Below are 22,121 nucleotides of genomic sequence, written 5' to 3' on the forward strand. Positions count from 1 at the left end.
AATTATTATTCAGAAAAATACTAAAATTTCCATAAATTTATATTTAGAAGCAGAAAGAGAGAGAGAAAGAGAGAGAGAGAGAGAGACTGTTTTATTTTTGAAGAAATTGCAAATCAATATTCTGAAATTCAATCATTTTTGTATAATTTATTTAACAAAAATGAATAAATGAGATAAAATATTTTTAATTTGAAAATCGAGATATATATTTTTAAAAAATCGCTGTTACATTCAAGATTAAAGAAAGAATTCATTAGAGAGATGAAAAAAATTCCTAAAAACTTTGGGATTTAAAAAATTTATAATTCTTCAAGATTCAACGCTTTTGGAGAAAAGATATCAAGCGAATATTTTTTTTTTAAAAAACGGCATTAGGAAATAATATGGATGTAAAGAAATTATGCAATATGTATTATAATAAAATTTAGATAATTAGAATTTCTCGGAAGCGCGATCTGCATATATCAGCTCGCTCGTCATTCATGCGCATCAAGATGGCACGTCCGACATTTATTCAGACTGAACTGTTTTTCATCCTCTCTTAGACTCGAGTTGGTATCTATCTCGCATCCATTATCATTCCCGTCTAGGCCCGCTAATTAATCACAGAAAGGAAATAAGATTTACCAACAGTCGTAGTGGAAAAATAATTATCTCAGCTACATTATCTCACACGCCAGCTTTATCAAACCGCCCTTATCATATTATCTATGCACGTAACATCCTTGCGTAAGCGCTGTTTATCGGCACAACGTTCTTCTCTTTTAGTCCCTTTTAAAACATGTCTTATATTCCCAATTACAAAAAGATAAAATCAGTAAAATATAGAATTATATGTATTATAAAAGACCTTAACCATCATGTAATTCTTGATTTTTAACAATAATAAGTTAAACTAGATCGTTTATACAAATAAATAAATCTTAAGTAAAAACAGTGCCAATAATATACGGTTGAGTCTAATATTTATCAACTAAATCTTAGTATTTAATGATATTTCTATATCATAAATGTATATATTTAAATACATTTTTATATTTAAATATATGCATTTATATGTCTATATTTAAATATATTTTTCAGTACTTCAAATTATAATAAGTTCTTTTCAGTTCTTTTAAGATATTTGTTAGAATCATTATTATTAATTGACGATCAATATTCAATTTATAATATTACTATTTCTAGCTTTAATTTAGGATTATATTTTCAACATCGATTGTGTTTAGCGTGCATTTGATGTAAAAAATATATTTAAATATTCATATAGAAATATTATCATTAAGATACTAGATCTTTAAATCTAACTTCGAAGCGCCGTATATTGCCGTTTAATTAATTAATTGATTCTTGATTGATTTTTATTTTATTTCTCTATAAAAACATCTTTCGCAAAGTGAAATACAATATAAACTATTAACAAACAGCGAAATTGACATTATATGTTTATTGATAATTCGCAGGAGTAGCAATATATTATCACTCTGTTTTATTAGTCGCAAATGAAGCGGGCTACAAATCAGGATCATCGAGAGATAACGCGTATAAGTACGATATATAAATACGGAATACAAATTACTGTTAACTCCATGGTCACTTTTTGTTCGTTCGTTTATGTGCAAGAGCCGAACAATTCGTTGTCGGTTCTGCGCTTCGAAGTTAGTATGGATTGGCTTCACGTCGCCAATAACGAACTGCAGCATTGCCAGTTTCGTGTTTCGCATTTTACCTCGTCGTCCTGTCTCATCGTCGGCTTGTCGACGTCCCTTTCTCTAGATCTTGTTTGCTTTAAACTTGCAAGCGTCGATAATCGAGTTGCAAGCTCGTTCATTGTTAACGTATTATTCTTCGCACGTTGATGAAACGGAAACAAACGGACGACGATGGAACGACACTCGGATGTCATAGTTCGATTAATACACGTTAAATGGATGACTATCAACGGAAGCAGAGAGACGCATAGAGAAATGCAGCTATCCATACGTAAAAGTGTAATTGATAATATTTGTTAATGAAGAAAAAAAGAGAGATCAATGATTCTTTCTCTCTATAGAAATCAAAATATAAAATTAATACATTTTCATAGTTACAAAATATTTCATGGTATTTTCACAACTCATATAAATTTTTGGCAACGAATGTTTATTAACATTGAACGATCAAAGCAAAATTATTGCATAAAACATTATTCCGAAGATCGTAAAATTGATTATTAAACTTTCATAGTTTCACTTACCCATAAATTGAAAGTGACGTTGCTGGCATTTGTATTTGATTGCGATCTTAATCAAGTTATTAATATATGATTATAAATCGATCGAAACAATGGGCTGTGCTCTGATTATTTCATGATCGAAGAATGAATTTTCGGACGGAACTTGAATACAACATTACTAACGGTTTATCGCCGCTTAACGGCCGTGTGCATAATAAGCGGAAGTGAATCGTAGTGTTGTATCGTGCGTATTACGTGGAACATATAACACGTAGATTTTATATAATAAAATCGGCTACTTCACGAGTACTATAACATCAGTATATCGCCTACGATATGCGTAAGTCATAAAATAATGGACGGTGAACACGCGTGATTAATTTCTCCCACGGCGACAGAAATCGTCTAAAGCGGAAATGCATTTAGGAGCAATTTATCGCCGAATATATACGTGACACGTACTTACATAAACGTGACAAACGTGCTATTTGCATTCCACCCGTTTTCGTTCCCGTAAATTCTGTCGGCGCCTGTGATAATTTATAAATTCGCGGAAATAACTTATTTTAACTGACAGCGCGCTCGTCAAATTGTAACAGCGATATAATTAAATTTATCGCGACATTTATTAATTTGTAAATGCGGATTGTAAATAGTACCGTAATAATACAGTTTCTATAAATATTGAAAAATTCAGTCAAGCTTCGTTTAATGTAAAAGTATCATTTATGTTTCTCAAAAAGAAGTTTGATAATTTTCTTCCAAATTGATTTATAATATATATCTAAAGAACTCCATATTAATTACATAAAAAACTGAGTCTTGGAATTTTCACATGTTATAGCTTGCAATGTGATGAACAAAATGTATTATACAAAGCTTAAATAAATAGACAGCTTTTCAGTTACAGTGTAACAAAAATGTGAAACTTTGTACTCACAGTGCATCACACTATAAAAAAGTTATTCATTATTTGAACTATGTTTATATGACATTGTTTCTTTACTACATTATACAACATATGTCGAAATTAATTCGTTACAGGACTTCCATATAACTAGTACGGGGTCTTTTATAAAAATGTTTCTCTTGCTTCATCTATTATAATTAAAAAAAAAAACTAAAAATATTAATTTAATTAATGCTAATTACTTAATTTATATTATTTTAATTCGCTTACGGCAACAAATTATTCAAAATCTCTATTCACAGGTGAAAGATATACACTGGCCACACACATTGCAAATTCAGTGAAAATAAATTGTCTTAATTATTCTAACTCATGTATATGTTTGATTCCGAACTTCTAGAGACATAATTTTTTTATTACATCTTGATTAAATAAAATTATCTTTTAATGTCTGGAAAGAAGAAAGGCAGATTGCAATTGCATTAATAATTGTGTATCGTAGGCACGCGGTGTCGAAAATGTCAAAATAGTTTCTTATTCATTGCGAACAGCGAAATTAACGTTGCTCCGCTTATGGCCAACAAAGTTGGCCAAGATACGATCGATGAACGTCACCAAGCGAAACGATACGCTCGGCCGGAGAACGCGAGCGCGACGCTGCTGCTCGATCTTGAGATGCAAAGCTGCAACACGTTGAGCGAACCCGAAAGTTCGCTCGCTGGAAACGGACGATAAAGCGGCGTGGGAGATCGTTACAGCGAGCGGCAGCGACGGGCCTGATAATACTGCCCTCTCAAGTAAATGATCGAACCAACGCGATTGTTTCAGGCATGCTATGTGTCAGAGCATCGGAAACGGAGGTCCGTGTAGAAGATGACGGGGTTAAGTAGATAAAGGGAGCAGGCCTGGCCGCCATCAACGACGGACGATTCCTCGGCTCTTTTCTTTCTCACCGCAGCGCACAATGCTCTGCCACCGCGCTCTTGTCATTCTCATCGCTGTCAACGTGCCAATCGGTAAGTGATTTCGATTCTGTGACTTTAGACCTCTCCCTTCCCCAATTCTTTCGAAAATGATTTGAAAAAATTTTTGAAAAAATTAATATGATATTCAGAATTTCTTTTGAAAATATATGATATTCCACTCTTATTTTGAATTATAAATTTATACTGCTGCTTTGCATATGAAATTACAACAAAATTAGTGAAAGATATTCAATGTATATTATAGATATTTTATAAATGTTACAATACATCTTTTGAATTTAAGAATTTTATCTTTTAAATTTATAATCGTAAATAACATTTTCAAAGAATTTGAAAAAATAAAACGTGTCAAAACGTATTTTTATTCTTCACATTTTAAATCTCCATATTTCAAAAATACACAATTAAAAAATTTAAGTTTTTCAGAAAAGAGGTAAATCTATTTTTCAATTCAACAGAAAATTATTGACTAATGAATTAATATTGGTAAAAATACACGCTTAGAAATATAATTCTTGGGAACATTTTTGTTATTTTTACAGCCTTTAAAAAATCATCCTTTTTGAGTTGATAATTTTAATATCCTATAAAGTTACAAAAAGTTTGGAATATTTTATCAAAAGTAAAAGACATAACTTGAAATATCATCAACAGTTTACTTTAATCAATTAAAATGATTCAATTCAACATAAAACAATCTCTTCCTTAAATTTCGATCACCAAAACTGTTTTGATTCTAAACGTTCTGTGTAGGAGATCCTTTTTTTCTTATAAAAACAACTCAAAATGTATTACTCTTGAAAAAGGTATTATGATCTTTTTTTGAAAACCTTAAGAATACGATACATATGCTATTTGATCAACAAATTGTTTTGAAGTTAAGTTAATGATTGGTAATATAAGCTTCATCTAATCGTGATAATAACTTGAAAATCATATTCTTTTAGTTATGTTATTTTTAAAGGAAATGAAATTATTTACCCGCAACGAAATATATAGAAATAGCTTTTAACAAGAAATATCTCTTCGTTCGTCAATTGAATTAATCGAGTATTCGATGCAACTAAGTAAATTGAAGCATGATTTGAGCAGCAAGCTTCTGTTACATATATCATTCCCGGTCCATTACATCGGATACGCTTATTGCGATTGACGCAGAAGTCGATACATTGCGAAAGATGTCCAATACGAAATCTGTTGTACCCGACAACGAGCAATAACGCAGATGCAACGGGGGCACGATGCCAACGATGTTCTATATACGCAGTCCACAAAATAAATAAAGTATAGTTCGAGTACCACTTCACTGCGGAAGCGCGACGCCATCCACCGTCGAGCTGTCAGATTCTTGCCCGAATGTTTATCCGATAGCAGTAAATAGAGAGGAAGCGATTGCGTTTTTGCAAATATTTCATCCTGCTACGTTACGATTTATTACACACGAGACTATTCTACTTCGATACTATTCTACATACGATACGTAAATATATATTGTCAAGTTTATCAAATTTCTTGATAACTCTTTTTTATAACATAAACAAATAAGATTATTAGATAATTAATAAAAATAATATAATACTCTTTGTGTGTAAAATGAAACAAGTTTTTTGGGGAAGAAATTTTACATTTACCTCATCAGCACACAATTTTTAAAATGTTTTTTTAAATATTTATTTAATATAAAGATCGAATAAAAAAATATTGTATGTTGATTAAATTGTTTGTGTATTAAAAGATTATTAAATTTTCTCGAGTTAATTTGAAAATAGTTTCCAAGATTTTCAAAATTAATTTTTTACTTATTTTTATATGCTCATATTTTTATTATAATTAAGCTTGTGCCTGATTCGATTCTGAGTAAAGATATTTTAAAACAACTACCTGTTCTCTTTAAGAATCGTGATAAAAGCTTAATAGCTTGTGCACCACCGAGTAATTGCTCTTTCCTTTTTCGTGATTGATGTACCGATTAGCTGCTCGAACAATCGACTCGACGCAATAAATTCGATTTAACCTCAGCCATACTCGATCTTGACGTATAATTCTGCCAATAGGTATCGTATACTAGACTGTGCATCGATTATCCAACTATTGAGCAATTGAAACATGATTAAGATACAAGATGCAACTTACATAAAATAATTCAAAATAAATCATAATTATGTAAACAAATTATCTGTTGAATATTCATTATACAAATAAATGTGGCATATTCTTAAATATCAAAAGATTGAGATTTATATTTGTTACACAACAGTGTACGCAATTCATTTAATTCATTTAAACTTTACTATTATATAGTATATAATAATATACATTCATAATATATAATAATTAATAATAAAATTAATATTTAAATTCCTTTCTGTTAATTCAATTCTTCCGTAAAGTATTTTCTGATAAAACAAAAATATTTTTTTAATCTATTATATAATATCAATTAAATTATAATATAAATAAAAAAAAACAGCCACTGCCGAATTTCACTTATTTATTACTGATCCTAAATGCGTGAAATAACTGAAAATGATCTGTAAATCGCTTGAAAGAGCATATTCAAGTAAAATGTGCACGAGTTGCACGAAATGTGAGTGGGTAATTGAAGTCCGAGTTTATTCGCAATTAACATGAGCTAGTCGAGAAATAATAAACGAACGTTCATTGCGAAGTCCGAAGCGAGCGATGACAACATCTGGTGCGGATACCATGATACTAAATATACTACGTATACCATACAAACGCGTGTGCACGGTATATCTCGAATGTTGCCGGCACCCAAAGTGCGTCAGAAACGCCGCGAGCCTGGTCGCTGTCACTGATGTTTATTGGCACAGAGAGTATCTACCACACATACTGAAATTAATGATAGTTTGTTTAGATTATAGTCCATGGACATAGTTGGCCTCCGGCAATCTTCCCATGTCACTTAACTCTATATTAAACTTTTGAGATACAAGGATATGCAGAATAATTAAATAATTGAAAATATAGAATTTTCGTGTAAAGATAATTCGAGCACCGCATGCTAAAAGTTTGCGTGTTATATTTTAGAAATAATTTATAGATTAGAATATATAAGTAGTTGAAATGAAAACATATACTCTAAATGTTTCGCAGTGTTCGCTGAGATACGATAAATTACGAAGAAAGTATAGAAATACTCTATAAAGACAATTTATAGAGTATTTTCTTCGTAATATCGTAATATCAATAATATCGATATCGCCTCGATATTAACGATTTTTCTGCAATAACATAAAGAAAAAAATTAGAAGATTCGTGTCGATGCGGAGAGATAGAATCGCGCAATTTGCGATCGACGGGATACACGTCCTATAATCCGTCCTGTGCAACGCCGACGACGTCCGATGCAGATGCAATGGAGGATCGGTGCCAAATACGTTATACGGGCCACGGGAAATGGGCACGTAGATCGCAGATATGGCGCGTCCTCCAGTACTGCGGCATGGATCGCTCCAGTCTGGTCAACTTCTGGCCCTGATGTTTATTCGGCGCGAGTGGAAGCGCCGACGACTGCGCTTGTCGTTCGAATTAATTTACCGCTTGCGGGCCTCCGGTCTCTTCAGATATAGATAGATAGAGAGAGAGAGAGAGAGAGAGAGAGAGAGAGAGAGAGAGAGAGAGAGAGAGAAAAAAAGAGAGAGAGAGAGAGAGAGAGAGAGAAATGAGAGATAGCAAGAGAGACAGGTAGAGCCTCGACGGTATCGTTCAATCGTTAGAAACGAGTATATATAAGATGTATATTCGTAGCGCACTTTTTTCAATCAAATAAAGAAGTTTTGTTTAAATTAAAAATTTGTAGACACGCGTCTATTTCTAGTCTATCTATTTTAAACGGCGCGACTTACATCTTCAGACAAATTAATACATAGGAACATTTGTATTATTTCTATTTAAATTAATTTCGTATGAATAATTTCATTTCTACACAAAAAAGGTTCTATTTTATATATTTTTTTAGAACAGATCTTTAGTATCTATTCAAGCTCACTCTTTGCAGATATCGTCTTTCTCTCTTTGGACAGAGGATGAAAAATTGAAGCGCATTGTCGAAAATTACTATCAAATTGACCGTACATTGTCGTAAAATGATATCTTTGTCAACCGCAAGGAATATCATCTCACGTCCATGCTATAAAGAAACCAGAGTGCCTTATCCACCAGTAGTAAGACGCTACAAATCGAGCGTTTCCAAATGCATCACGTGCATCAAAATGCACCACCCAACGTGTCTGGGACCGACGCAAGATTGGCAGGGTGGACTCCGGTGAAGATTCGACTCAAGTCAAATCGAGATGAATCGAGTGAACGGCTACTAGCCGAATGAAAAAAAGAAAAAAGAAAAAAAAGGAGCAAACGATGGAGGTTTTATTCGTCGGTGACCGGATAAGATTGTCTACTGCGGATCAACGGTGAGATTCACCGATTGTTCCACAAGGCACTGCCAGCATCGCGTTTCCATCCCCTGGCGTTCCTTATCGGGCAAACAACGACCTTTCCGGCCAAATTGGTCTGACTCGGAACCGAGTAAAACGTGATTAATCGCTCGCCTCCTTTCGCGAGAATGTATCTACCTCGCCAACTCTCCAGTGGTTATATAGCGATAAACGGATAACCGCGGTCTAGACTCAATTGAGTTTCGATATAGGATAGATGCGCCGCGCGCATCGCTTTCGATCTTGGAGGAAAAAAAAGTAATGCGAAAGACAGAAACAGAAGGAGACAGCGTGGGAGAAAGATACGTTCGTTAGGTGTTAGTTCGTTAAACCGATTTCTTTTTCCATTACTTCTCTCTCGTTTTCATTATAACCTCCAAACTTGCTTGTATTTCTGACTGTAATAAGTTAATCACATAGAACTAATAATTCTTTCAATCAACTCGTTGATTAACAATGTAATTAAAAAATAATTTTTATCTGTGTTTGGTTACTAAAATACCTTTATTTTTAAATTTTTTATTTTTTTCTATTTATGCAAACATTTTTTTACTATATTTTGAACGAAATGTTATAATTGTTGTATATCATATAGATATTTTTGAGAGAAAAAAATATTCCGTCGTTTTTAAACATTATTTTATGTAATAAAGAGAATTATATAGGGAAAAAAAATCCTTAGAATGTATGTATCTAAATATTTAAATATTATACTTTTATTTCTTTTAACTATTTTAAAAATTTTTTGTGTGTTTTGGAACAATTGTAGCTTCTAATTTTTTTATTGCTATTAAGGAGGAAATGTAATAGCAAAAGAAAGCAAGGTTTAACGCATTTAATCCTTTCTAAACGACGAAGGCCTTTGAAAAACTACGGCTGCGTATTTCAAAGAACGGAAAAGTACCACTTCCTTTAATTACTCTGCTTGTGTGAGGTTCTAGAAAGAGAAGTCTACCTGAAAATCATTATGCTGCTTCAAAGCCACTTCGTATTACAAAACGGCTTTTAATTGCGAAGCGAATAAATTATTCGATTCAACTCGTCTAACCTTATTACATTAATTATATCTGCCGCAATCTTTATATGTAAAAATAATTCATTTCTCAAATCAAAATAATAGTCAATCTTGAAATTCGGTTAAAACTGCAATTTACAATGTATATGCGAACTTACATTAAAACAAAAATTTTAGTTGTTAGTTTTTGAAGTAAAAAGAATAAGATTTAAAAACTTAAAAATTGAAAGATTAAAGAATAAATTTTTAATTGAAAGATTAAAAAAGAAATTTTAAATTTTAAAATAATATGAAATATTTTCGTATTTCTAATTTAATTCTTATTAGTTATAAGTTGTACTTCATTTTTTCGTTATTCATTAGAATAAAAGAATCATGAACCAAAATCTAAATGTGAATTATCCTTGTGAATTATATAAGATTTTACTGAAAAATGAGGCGCGATTAAACGAGATGTATGCAAGATGCAAGCATCCAAAGGACATTAACATCCTCTCGTATATGTACGATTTCGTTATTTTCAGGCTATAACATTTATTTTTATGAATCGCTGTCGTATTATTCATTCACTCGAATTTACAAGGTTATCTTAATTTAAACGTAAAAACTGTTAACTACTTCCGACAAATCTGGAAGTGTCTGCAATAAAAATTCTACGGAATACTGCCTTTCTTCGTCTCTTAATTTCAGACATTAAATACATTAGCTCGGAAACTGTATTACGAACTAAAATTCTGTTAAAGTAGAGTCTATTTGAAATTAACTAACTTCCATTGAGGGGAAGAAGCTTCTAATTTTTAAGCTAATTTTTAAAGAATTCATTATTGAGCTGTCTCTGTAGAAGTGTCGTTAATAAAAGGTTAACTCTTCATATTTAAAAAATCTTTTACGCAAAAAAATGTGAAAAAAAACGTACATACAATACGTAAACTAGCTTTATTACATAAACGTAGTAGAAAGTAGAGTGTTTGATTGCATCTCGTATTTGGCTATGCCCCACTATTCACTACAAGTTTACTCGTATTGTGACAACGTTAGTGCATACATTACGAGGATGTTGCGCAAGTTCACACGAACGGTTGACCTCGTAGAAGTTTACCCCATACCTGGTAGCGGTATTCCATTAACTTCTGTCAACGCCAAGCACCACAAGCCCGTGTCCTGAATACGGCAATAAGTTAAAATCAAGCGTTTAGGCCCACAACAAGGCTTCAGTTCTTTTGAGCATTTTAAACTACCAATTTGCATGAATAAGGACATTTCTTATCATTCCAATGTTTTATGGTCTGCAGAAAATTAGAGAAAAAAATGTTTGGCTAAAAGCTTTTAATTTTATTACTGTAAATGGCTTTTAATTTCATTACTGTAAATGACTTAAAATATGTATCTGATTGTTAAATACACGATGTATAAATACACGTTATTATTAAATACACATTATTATTTCAATAATTCATTTCATCTATAATATTAAACAGGATGTAATATAAAAAAATAGAAAAAAATGAATATTTTAAGATTTATCCAAAGAATTTTTTCTTGACACACATACACGCACACACGCACGCACACAATATATATAAATTACGCAGTCGACGTAAATTTATTTAACGTTTTTTTAATCATAAATTTGAATCTTAATTTTTACGAAATTTATTCATTCTAGTCAAATTTTTAAAGAATTATACAAATATGTATCAAATATATCGTATTTCCTTTCGGCATACGAACATATTAGAATGCTACGAACACATTTGTACATGCGTGCATACCTGTGAGCTCGTGACAGGATATCGGGGCTTCGATTTGATCGCATTGCTTTGCGAGAGCGCACAGCCGGATCGCATCACATCGCATCGCTAGTGGCAAGATTCGAAAGTAGATCGGGAAACGGCGGAGTAGGCGTGCGACAGACAGGCAAGGTAATACATACAATCTCCCTTGTTGTCTGGCATCAGCTTGCCGTCGATAGACGATAGGAAAAGATGGAGAAGAAAATCGAGAAAGACAGAAAGAGCAAAAGAAAGAGAACCATCTTTAGGATAGAAAGAGAAAATAGATATAGAAACAGAGAGAGAGAGAGAGAGAGAGAGAGAGAGAGAGAGAGAGAGATGAGAGCAAACGAGACTAAAATAGGGAAAGACGATGGAGGATGAAAGCTGGACAGGAGTCCTGAGAAGCTTTGAAAAGCGTGGCAGCCACCGGAAGTCTTATAAACAATCCCAGAAGTGCCGGCAGCCAAGACCGAACTATCCCCGATTTCGCGCAAAGAGGATCAATGGAGAACGGAATGCGTGTAAACAACAGAGCATTGCTTACGTGTTTGTGCGCGTGTACGCGCGCGTATGTACGTGTGTATGCGCTCGAGCGACGAGCAAGATGGTCGGTACATCCGCGTTCTCGCCCACACGACATTCTGCACACAAACCGCAAGACATGGGCGACTGCAGGATTGCATTTCTCCTGTAACATTCCTCTCGACGAGTCCTCGCGTTAGTCCGCGGTGAAATTTGAGAATCACGAAAAACTCCGGGTGTGTTATTGGCTTAGTTTTCGGAATAGTTAAATGAGTACGTGTGAAGAAAAGTTACATTGATGAGTCGAGTTATACTCCGTTACACCGCGTTTTGTTCCGTTCTCTCTTTACGGTAATCGCAAAAAATTTTAGAAGCTTTCGCAACTTTCGTTCCGTTTGATTATGACCATCCGTATTTAATATGTCACACCTGTTCCGATAAAATAATAATCGCTCGTCAATGCTACGTGATGTGGATTGGAAATGGAAATTAATAAATGAAATTTAACGGGACATAAAATAGAATAGAAATAATTAATATATTAAAAAAAAACAAAATTATACTAAAGTTTTTAAATTTCTAAGTAACATCTGCTATTCGCAATATCACGTTTCTTATATCTTTCGTTCCAGAATAGACAACCTCAGCTCTGATTTTCCAGCGTTTCTACGATCACGACTCCAAGTTACGCGAAATGTTTCATACGTCCACATCGATCCGGGAGAGCCGTGGGCTGATATCGCGCGGCGCACAGAAAATCGACGACAAAAGCGGCAACCTGTTCGCTCGACCTCGGTCATGGAAAATATACGCAGTCCGTGGCAAGGATATCCTGTTCGGAAAATCCTTTTCAGAATCGCGTCCGTCTGCCATTGCTATGTATAACGCACAGACAGCTCGTCGGCATACCCATCTTGCATTATGCATCCCGTCATAATGCAACCCTTGGGGGCAAGGGATGGAAAAAGGCGTGAGGAAAGAGGAAGGGAGCACACGAAAGGGTGCGAGCAGATTCGTGAATTCCTTTTGCTTGTTTTGTAATATCCTTGCATGCACCACATGACGATCCCTACGATATCCTGCGCGCAGGGGGCGCGTATATATCTGCTTAACACATAATCCCCGCCCGTATCTACATACTTGGCATTGCGTTCACGTGCGATCGGAGAAACCGTTTCCACCTCGTTCGTTTTCTGATTATGAAATTATATCGCGCCTCCTGAGAATCGACGCTGCGCGATTAGGCAGAATCTCAGCGCTACTTGGGAACTGCATTCCACTGATCGCTTCTGTTCTCAGTGGATCGATTACATCCATTTGTTTGGAATAATTTCAACTATACAGAGTGTTTTAAAAGTTGCTTTATCTTTAACAACAAAGGAATAAATGTGTTTACCAAAAATTCTCTCTCTCTCTCTCTCTCTCTCTCTCTCTCTAAAATAATAAATACAAAAGTAAGCTGAGAGTTAGCGCGGAAGGAGATGGGCAAAATTTTTTTTTACAATAAAATTGTTACTTCATTTAATGTACAAATCTTTAAAAAATCTTGAAAACTTTCGACTCTCTTTGGAATCTTCTTTAGGAATATTCTTATGCAATAGTTGATTTCGCGATCGGTCAAGATAGGGTCACTCACAGGTTGACCGATCCCAGTAGTCTAGATTATTTTTATTTTTGTTATTTTAACAAGTTATTTGTTATTTTAACTCTCACGAAGTATCAAATTCTAATTTCAATGAAACTTTGTATATGCATAAATAACGTAAGAGATGAATTTAGAAAATATGGATAAAATATTGTGGATAATAAATAAATAAAATCATCTCTTAAAACATTATTGATATTTTCGAAATTCTATGTAACTTATAATAAAGTTTTAATAAAATCAGAATTTGATACGTTATAAGACTTCCTTGTAAATCTCTGAATGTCTCACCTAAAAGTTAACTTTTCATAGTAAAAAATTAATTAATGTTTGATATTTTTAAAACTACTGTTATTACCTCTTAAAGCAATTAAGCGCTTATCAATAATTATTAACAATTATCGTTTTCTAGACTTAAAAAAATGTTGTCACTTAAATAAACGAATAATTGTTACTTTCCACTAACCGAGTTTTCCCTATAAAATCTAAATAACACGAAGCAGATTCTCTTCTGCGCGCCGTTAAATGCAGTTCTGCCAGTCACGTTATTCGTTTCCTTTTATCTTGGCTTAAACAAGAATGCAAACGATGGTCCGTGCGGAGGCTTAAACGATTTTCCCACGCTGTATTTAGACGGATAAGAGATCTCTCATTGGAGGAAAATGAGTACCTCTCCCGAGAAAGTGAAACACAGCCTTATCGAGCAAGAAAATAATAACGGAATAATAACGGAAGACCATCGCGCCTTTGATGAGAATTTTATCACGTTACGAACGAAGCATTTTCTCACTCGACGTTCGCTGTGTTCAAGCTTTTTAACTCGTTTTTATTAAAATTGACCAATCGTTTTTTTTTTCTTTATTTACTCGCTATACTGTGGTTAGGTAAAGATTTCTACATAATTAAGAAATTCTCTTCTTGAAAAAGCTATTTAGCGACGAAAACACTGCATCGAGAAAATTAATTTCTATCTTCATATAAAACTTCATCTGTTATTTATTGGCTTGACCTGCATTTATGCAGGTTTTTTAAATGAATTTTATTAAGATTCCAATGGATATCTGAGAGAATTTAATGTAGAGCATGTATCTCTTTATTCACTGGTTGTAAGAGTTTATATACGCGGATATAAATTCCTTAATGTGCCGAAACTTAAGATGCTCGAGAAACTTTTGACATAATGGAAAACTTCGATGTGGGAATAGTATCAGCGAAAGAGGACACGCTCGTCAACTGAGAGAAGTTATATTTTCATTATACAAGAATTTGCAAAGACAGAATAGTTAGGACACAAACATAAATTTCGTCATTGTGACGTATACTTTTTAATTTTTATCATCGAATGACCTGACAGTTAAAAAATAAAAGCTTCCCATATGAATTTTTTGTAACGAGAAATATTGTACACAAATGTATCATGTTATAAAATGGATTAAACTACATGCGTATACTAGTTTATTGCTATTTATTACTATATATTTGCGGTTGCAACCTGGCCTCAAAAATGTTACATAAAATATTTTATTGATTTACACTCCATCGCATACTTTCGTTTTAAAAACCGACTTGTCATCACCGACACGACGAATAGTCGGCTATATTTTTTCCAGTGCGATCAGGATCACCGAAGCCAGGCGAAACGAAGCCGCATAAAACGACGGATACGCAAATATTGCGTTACACGGAAAAATACCCCGTGGAGATGCGCTAAAACCGAAATAGGAAAAAAAAAGATATTCCCGCGACAGCCACGCGATCCCACGGCATTTCGCTTTAAACCTATATGAACTTGTGCTTGTGAAAAGCCCACGGAATCAATGAGACCAACCGCGGTATGTGGAATACCATACGGTATTCTCAAAACGAAAGTTAGATTTGTAGCAACAAGGAAAACGTCAAAACCGACTGCAAACATTAAAATTTCAACCGTTTCCATTTGTACGTACATTTTCAGTGATTAGAAATAAAATCGTGAGGCTGAAGAATTTCGCAAAAAAAAAAGAATAGATAAGCCATGTTCACCTGCTTGATCCGTATTTAATTATTATACATAACAGGTAATAAACTCTCTATGTGCACCAAGTCTGTACTCATCAAAGGAAATTAATAAAACTTTGAACGCGGTGTTATAAACATTATTTCTCAACATTGTAAAGAGAACTCTATCAGTGATTATCGTGATTTATGCAATAATATTCAAAATGTCGCGTCGACACGTATAGATTTATTCTCCTTGAATTTAATAAAGTATAAATGCGATATTATCTTTCGGAAATAACGACACAGAGGAAAGAGGAGATACATTCGCACGACCGAGGATCTCGGAACGCGGGCGAGTTCGCGTGGAATAACTGAAAGAGCGATTCCGTTGGCAGAGGGATGTAACGTATGTAACACAATATGCGTGGTGTCGCCTGTGCCGGGCCATTTGTTCGGACGCGAGCCTCGGCGCGAGCAAGCCCGCGCATTCGACGCGACTCATGCTATCAAAAGAGCGGACGAGCTCTGCGCCGGCGTTGATAACGGCTCACCGCCGTTCATATTTTACGCCGCGCTCATCAATAATTCATGCCGTGAATAATGCGCTGCTGTTTCGCGTTACTTTATACCCGGGTCTCCTTCCTACCCTCCTCTCTCTGCCTTCCTTCCTTCCTTCCCCCGCCATTCATCCAGCATAGTGTCCCGCGACTCAGGGACGAGAGGTCGGGGTGCGTGCTGTATCCGTTTGGGACATACTCTTATCTCCTGATTTATCCACCGAAACAGACACGCTTCGGTCCACTTGTTCGCGAGAAGCTAGCTCCGTGATCAGCTCTTTATTCGACTTTCTCAACGAAGGATCCTTTCCTTAGGATAGTTAGAATGATTGGGAAAAGTATTGTATCTACTTCTAGCTTCTAAATAGACTTTTTCAATCTTCATTTTTTTAACACAATCTTGAATATCAACCAAGTAGATTGTAAAATAAACAATTTTGAGAAAAGGAGAAATTTTTGGTGAGAAGTTTGTGGAATGTTGAAATAAACTCTAGCAATACTGATACGATGTCATACTTAATTTTAACTCTTTCAGACAGTATAAGGAGTGAAAAGTTATTTTGTAAAAATTACAAGATACAGTTACTCGAATCTAAAAAATAACAAGTTAAAAATAACATATCGTTACTAGTTACTGATTATTAATATCTTAAAATATTAAAACGGTTTTTGAAATCGGAAATTATATATATTATCTAAAGACTGAAGATTAAATAAACAAAAATATATTAGATCATAAATATATATAGGTCTAATTAGATTAAAAAAAGAATGATAAAAGTAACTATAAAATTCGTTACCATTACCAAAAAAATATAGTAACTTGTTACAGTTATCGTTACTTAAAAAGTAATTATTTGTTACTTTTTTAAAACCAGTCTAAAAAAGAGAGAATGTACATTTGTAATATTTTTTGTTTAAATGTTGATAAATATAATATACAATAATGACACCAGCTTTATCTTTTAATTTTTTTCTTAAAAACATAATTTCATAATTCTAAAATATTTAAAATATACGGCAAACTGAGATATTTGTCCGACATATCACGGAGAAATGTAAAATAATTCCTGAAATAATGGTATATTTCTCAGCTGTCAACAATCGCTGCAGAGGCGTTGCGGCAGTTGACAGTTAAGAGTATTTTAGAAATTATTTTATTTTTATTTTTATTTTATTTTACTTTTGTGTGACATAGAATAAATGTTCAGAAGTAATGCTCCCCTAAAACTACGATTTTTTTTTTCAGTAATGAACAAAACTAGTTATAACAAGACATGTGTATCATGTTTTAAAAGGGGGATTTGTGATTTTTGTGAGAAAAAAATTTTATTTCAAAAAGACAGTTTTATTTTTGAACGCGTAACAAGTCGTATGTTCCTAGACAGAAAGGAGAGATGAGGTGAATCTCGCTTTACGTAAAAAATCGTGTGCCCTTTGGCAGAGGGAGGTGAGGTCGACTTCGTTTCGCATTGGAAAACGTATGGAGACAGGGCGTGCCGCCTATCGCCTACGAGGGACGGCACTGCCTCCAACAAAAATATATCCTAACGCAACCTATATTTTAATATTGACACGCAGTTTTGGGCAATTTGATGTATATGTACAAATTCGTACAATTCATTTTAATATATTATTACGCACAAAGATGAAGCTTGGATTAAAATTTCTCTTTTTAAAAATAATAAGATCTTAAATTTAATAATAATAATTAATTAATCACAGAGGCGTATTAATATCTTAAAATATTAAAACGTTTTGAAATCGGAAATTATATATACTATCTAAACGCTGAAGATTAAATAAACGAAAATATATTAGGTCTAATGAGATTAAAAAAGGAACGGTAAAAGTAACTATAAAATTCGTTATCATAGTTGCCAAAAAAATATAATTACATTACTGTTATATCAAAAAATAATAGTAACGCAGTTACCAAAAAAAGTAATTTGTAACTGTAACTTCGTTACAAGTAAATTACTTTCATTCTCTGTAAATTATACGAAATCTCTCGATATGTTTCACGATACTCGAAGAATTAGTTTTATAAAATGATTATAATTATTATAATTGCTTCCACTAGTAATGTTAGACTTTAAAGGCACATTCGATTTTAAGACTGTGAATTCTAAAAAAAATTAGAAAAATTAAATATGTAAAAAATAAGAAAAATATAATCAACTTTTATAATAGTAAAAACTTATTAAAGATTTCACAAATATGTAAGAATTTTTTCAAATTTGTATACAGTTCGGAACAATATAAAAATCTGACGTTCGAAAGTTGCAGATAAAAATTTCATATTGTTGACGGAGAGTAAAGAAACATATATTTTATTTTCTTATGATAATTTTTCATATTTAATAATTTAAATTTTAACTCGTCGTCATTATTAATCATTTTTGATATACAAACTTTTAATAATAAAATATGACAGAAATTTAAATATCTTTCCGTTAAATATTTACTTACTTTTATGTATCTATGTATCCATTTTTCGTACTTTTATATAGTCGAAAAGGAACATTTCAAAAAATACATTGCATGCGCCATTGTTATTACTGCTCAGGTATTTCTCCGTCCCAGAGAAAACGCAGCCCTTTCGCAAAGACAATACTCATTCTGGTACATTCTACCCACTCGTTCTCTCGCAACAGCCATACACGCATGCGGTTTGCTTTAACCTTTGCAATAACGCTTACTTGGTCACGCCATCGTTCGTATCGTGAAAAATGGCAGCACCGTGTGTACACACACACACACACACACACACACACACACACACACACACACACACACACACAAAACACGCACGCACGCACGCACGCACGCACGCACACAAATATATACATATATATATATATTTCTGCCTTAACTCCATTCTCCCGTTTTTCGAGACGTTTCTTACGACGTTTCTATCTTTTGGTTCACATTGTAAAATGGAGATACATAACTCCTTCGTCTTCATTTCTTTTTTTCAAAACCGCAAGTTCTGTGCTCAACGTTACATTAATAATTTTTAGGTAATTTAATAATTTGAGAAAAATTAAATATACGTAAATATAATAATTATAAATACATTTTGTTTAAATTTCTTCTCATTCCAAAAATTTATGTACAAATAAAATCTAAAGATTTTGTACAGATAGAAATTATTGTATGTTATGTATCTATTAATAAATTAATAATTTTTATAGAGCACATTCCTGATTATTAGAGCTCTAATATTTAAGAAAGAAACTATAATACAAGTTAAAAGATAACTTACTGTAAATTATAATTATTAATCTTGATATCATGAAAAAAAATAAATTATTAATTTAAGAAAATCTGACGCTTCTTTTCACATAAATTATAAAATTTGTTTCCTTATTATTAGCTTAAGTTTTATTGAAAATACAATTAACAACAATGTCAATTATGACAATGTCATTATCTGTGACAACACCGGAGAAGATATAAATTTCAATGAAATTAAATTGTAAATTTAGCAACCTGTCTAACAAATCTAAGTACAAATCAAATTCACTTAATTTATCTGTATTAGCATTATTTCTATCATTCGGCACAAAATGTCTCAAATGCGATAAAAACAGTATAATTTAAGAGTTACAGAGTAATTGTAATTTACAAATTAAATTCGGAATATAAAGAATATCTCTGAATTATTATTTGTTAATGAATAAGTAGTCTCGAGAATCATTTTCTCTTATTACAAATTTCGTCATACTTTTTTTCTACCATTTTTTAAGATTAGCTTAAATATTTCTATGACATTAAGTTCTTTAGTAAATCAAATTACCATAGAAATTGATTACTACGAAATTTGACAAAAATTCTAGAATAGGTTAGATGAAATGAGAGAAAAAGAATATTAAAAATATAATTTTTGAATGTATAATTCAGAATAAGAGGTAAGAATCGAAGGCCTTTCTTTGATTAACTGCACATAAATATTATCACAGACTTTTCTAAAAAATGAGAAATAGTTTAAAAACTAATGATTATAATGATCACAAAAAAGTAATGAGTCAACGGCCATTTTGAAAAAAATATTTACATGCATAAACGTGTATACAAATTTAATCTCGAAACATAACGTCACCTTGTTTTCATTTAACGAAAATGTAGCTGTTGATTTATTATCGTATGTTTTATACTATTTCATTAAGATATACTCGTAGTTTTAATATTTCATTCAGAATATTTCATGCAGATATTAGTGAGATTTTGGGTGGACCTGGTCCACCCAAAGGCACCTCATTAATTTTCAGCATTTTACTAAAGAATCACCTTAATTCCAATTTTTCTTTTATTTATATTGAAATAAAATGCATTTTTTTATATGATATAATACAGAATCTCTTTCTTATTCTAAAGTGAGAATTAATTAATTATATTATTATATATACTGTGTGTGGACTTCAATGCTATACTTATAACTAATGCAATCATCAATGAATATTTATTGCTTTTCAGTAATAATATACTAATTCATTTTTAAAGAATACTTTTTTAACCTCATTCTAATCTCGTCTATCGATTTTTTTTTTCAATAAAAATATTAAATTTTTTACTTTGGAAGAGAAAATCTGTTATATATAGGAAAAATTATCGGTTATTGTTATAAGCCATTTGGTCCCATTTCACGTCTGATGTCTATATACAATTAAAGAATATATCTAGCATATTGCAAGTTTTAAAAGTAAATGTATCTTCTTTCACACATACCGAGATGTTCCTTCGAAATGTCAATGCAAAATATCAATTTCTAGTAACATATTCGTCATCCACTACTGGAACTGATTTAAATTCCCAGATCGATGAATAATGGATTTATAATTTATCCGCTTGTTACGTAATGCAAAAGATATGTACTTATCTCATCGTATCCTGTCGTTCCCTTTATATTTATCTCTCATTTCATACTTTAAATTTTTTGAGATATTTTCGACGGGAAAAAAAAGCGCGGAAAATAAAGTTTTCATAGGATATTTATATTTATATTTATATAAAACTACTTTAATATATTTAATTATAATCGATTTTGTTTCAGTATATCTATATATTGTAATATATCTATATATTTCTTTAATATAATATTTTTTATCTTTGCTTTTTTATGAATTATTAGTTCCGTGAACTCATTAATTAATATTTAACTAAACCTGAAATTTAAGGATTAAATACTTTCGTCCATCGTAAAAGATTAAAATCGATTTCGTGTTCTGAGTCTCACAAAAATTGAATCACTTTTCTTACTCTTCTTGGTTATATAATATTTTGAAAAAAAAAAAAGAATAATCGTTTTTACTCATCAAACAGATATTTTCGGCGATGGAACGGACTTATCGGCTAAAACCTGGGAACTAGAGACGATCGCTTAACCCCGCCTGATCGTTTCTCGCGCACTTTATCCTCTCTCCGTTTCTCTAAACCTCTCAAGCTGTCTTCGTGGAAGACGTTTCGCTAGGAATCCCCACAGCGATGTCTACCTCGCGCATCGAGCCGCAAAGAGAGAAAGAGAAAAAGAGAGCGCGAGCCGGCCTGGTTCTTCGATACGACAACTCGATGTTCCGTGTCAAATTAGCGAAAAAGTAGTGGCATTTTGTCCCACGGGAGAAACCGTTTCGCGCAACATGCTGCAATCGTGTAAGGGACGGTGGGATTTAAGAGATATCCTGCAGCGGCTCCCGGCTCCCTGTAATTCAAGTTCATATATTGGACGATTCCCTGTCGCGGATCAATGCGATGTTCCCTGCGGAGATGTATCCTTGCCAACTTGTTTCGTGATATCTTGGATACGATCGTGTGAAAAAATTTGATCATAAGTTTCCTTGACCAATTGACGAAGGTAATTCAATACTATACATATTTTTAATTTATCATCGTATTGTTAAAATTATTATTATTATATCGTTCATTAATTAAGAAATAATTCAATCAGTATTCCATAATTTGATATAAAAGGTGTAAAGCGATGTTTCAATAAAGACGTTTCTCATCTCTTTGTCTTCAATTTACAAAAAATTTAATAGAAATAATTTGGAGTATTTGTA

The 22,121-nt window shown here is 32.7% G+C and overlaps 1 protein-coding gene across 1 annotated transcript in view; it reads left to right on the plus strand.

Annotated features, from left to right (window-relative positions):
• The first annotated feature begins 3,975 nt into the window (after positions 1 to 3,975).
• LOC108686780 (lachesin-like) overlaps positions 3,976 to 22,121 on the plus strand; it is a 70,736-nt gene continuing 52,590 nt past the window's right edge. The window contains exon 1 of the mRNA XM_018192245.1: positions 3,976 to 4,141. Within this exon, the coding sequence (XP_018047734.1) occupies positions 4,090 to 4,141 (52 nt within the window). The 5' untranslated portion in view covers positions 3,976 to 4,089. The remainder of the gene's footprint in view (positions 4,142 to 22,121) is intronic.

Source organism: Atta colombica, unplaced genomic scaffold (assembly GCF_001594045.1).
Source record: "Atta colombica isolate Treedump-2 unplaced genomic scaffold, Acol1.0 scaffold189, whole genome shotgun sequence".
In the NCBI taxonomy this organism is placed as follows: Eukaryota; Metazoa; Arthropoda; class Insecta; order Hymenoptera; family Formicidae; genus Atta; species Atta colombica.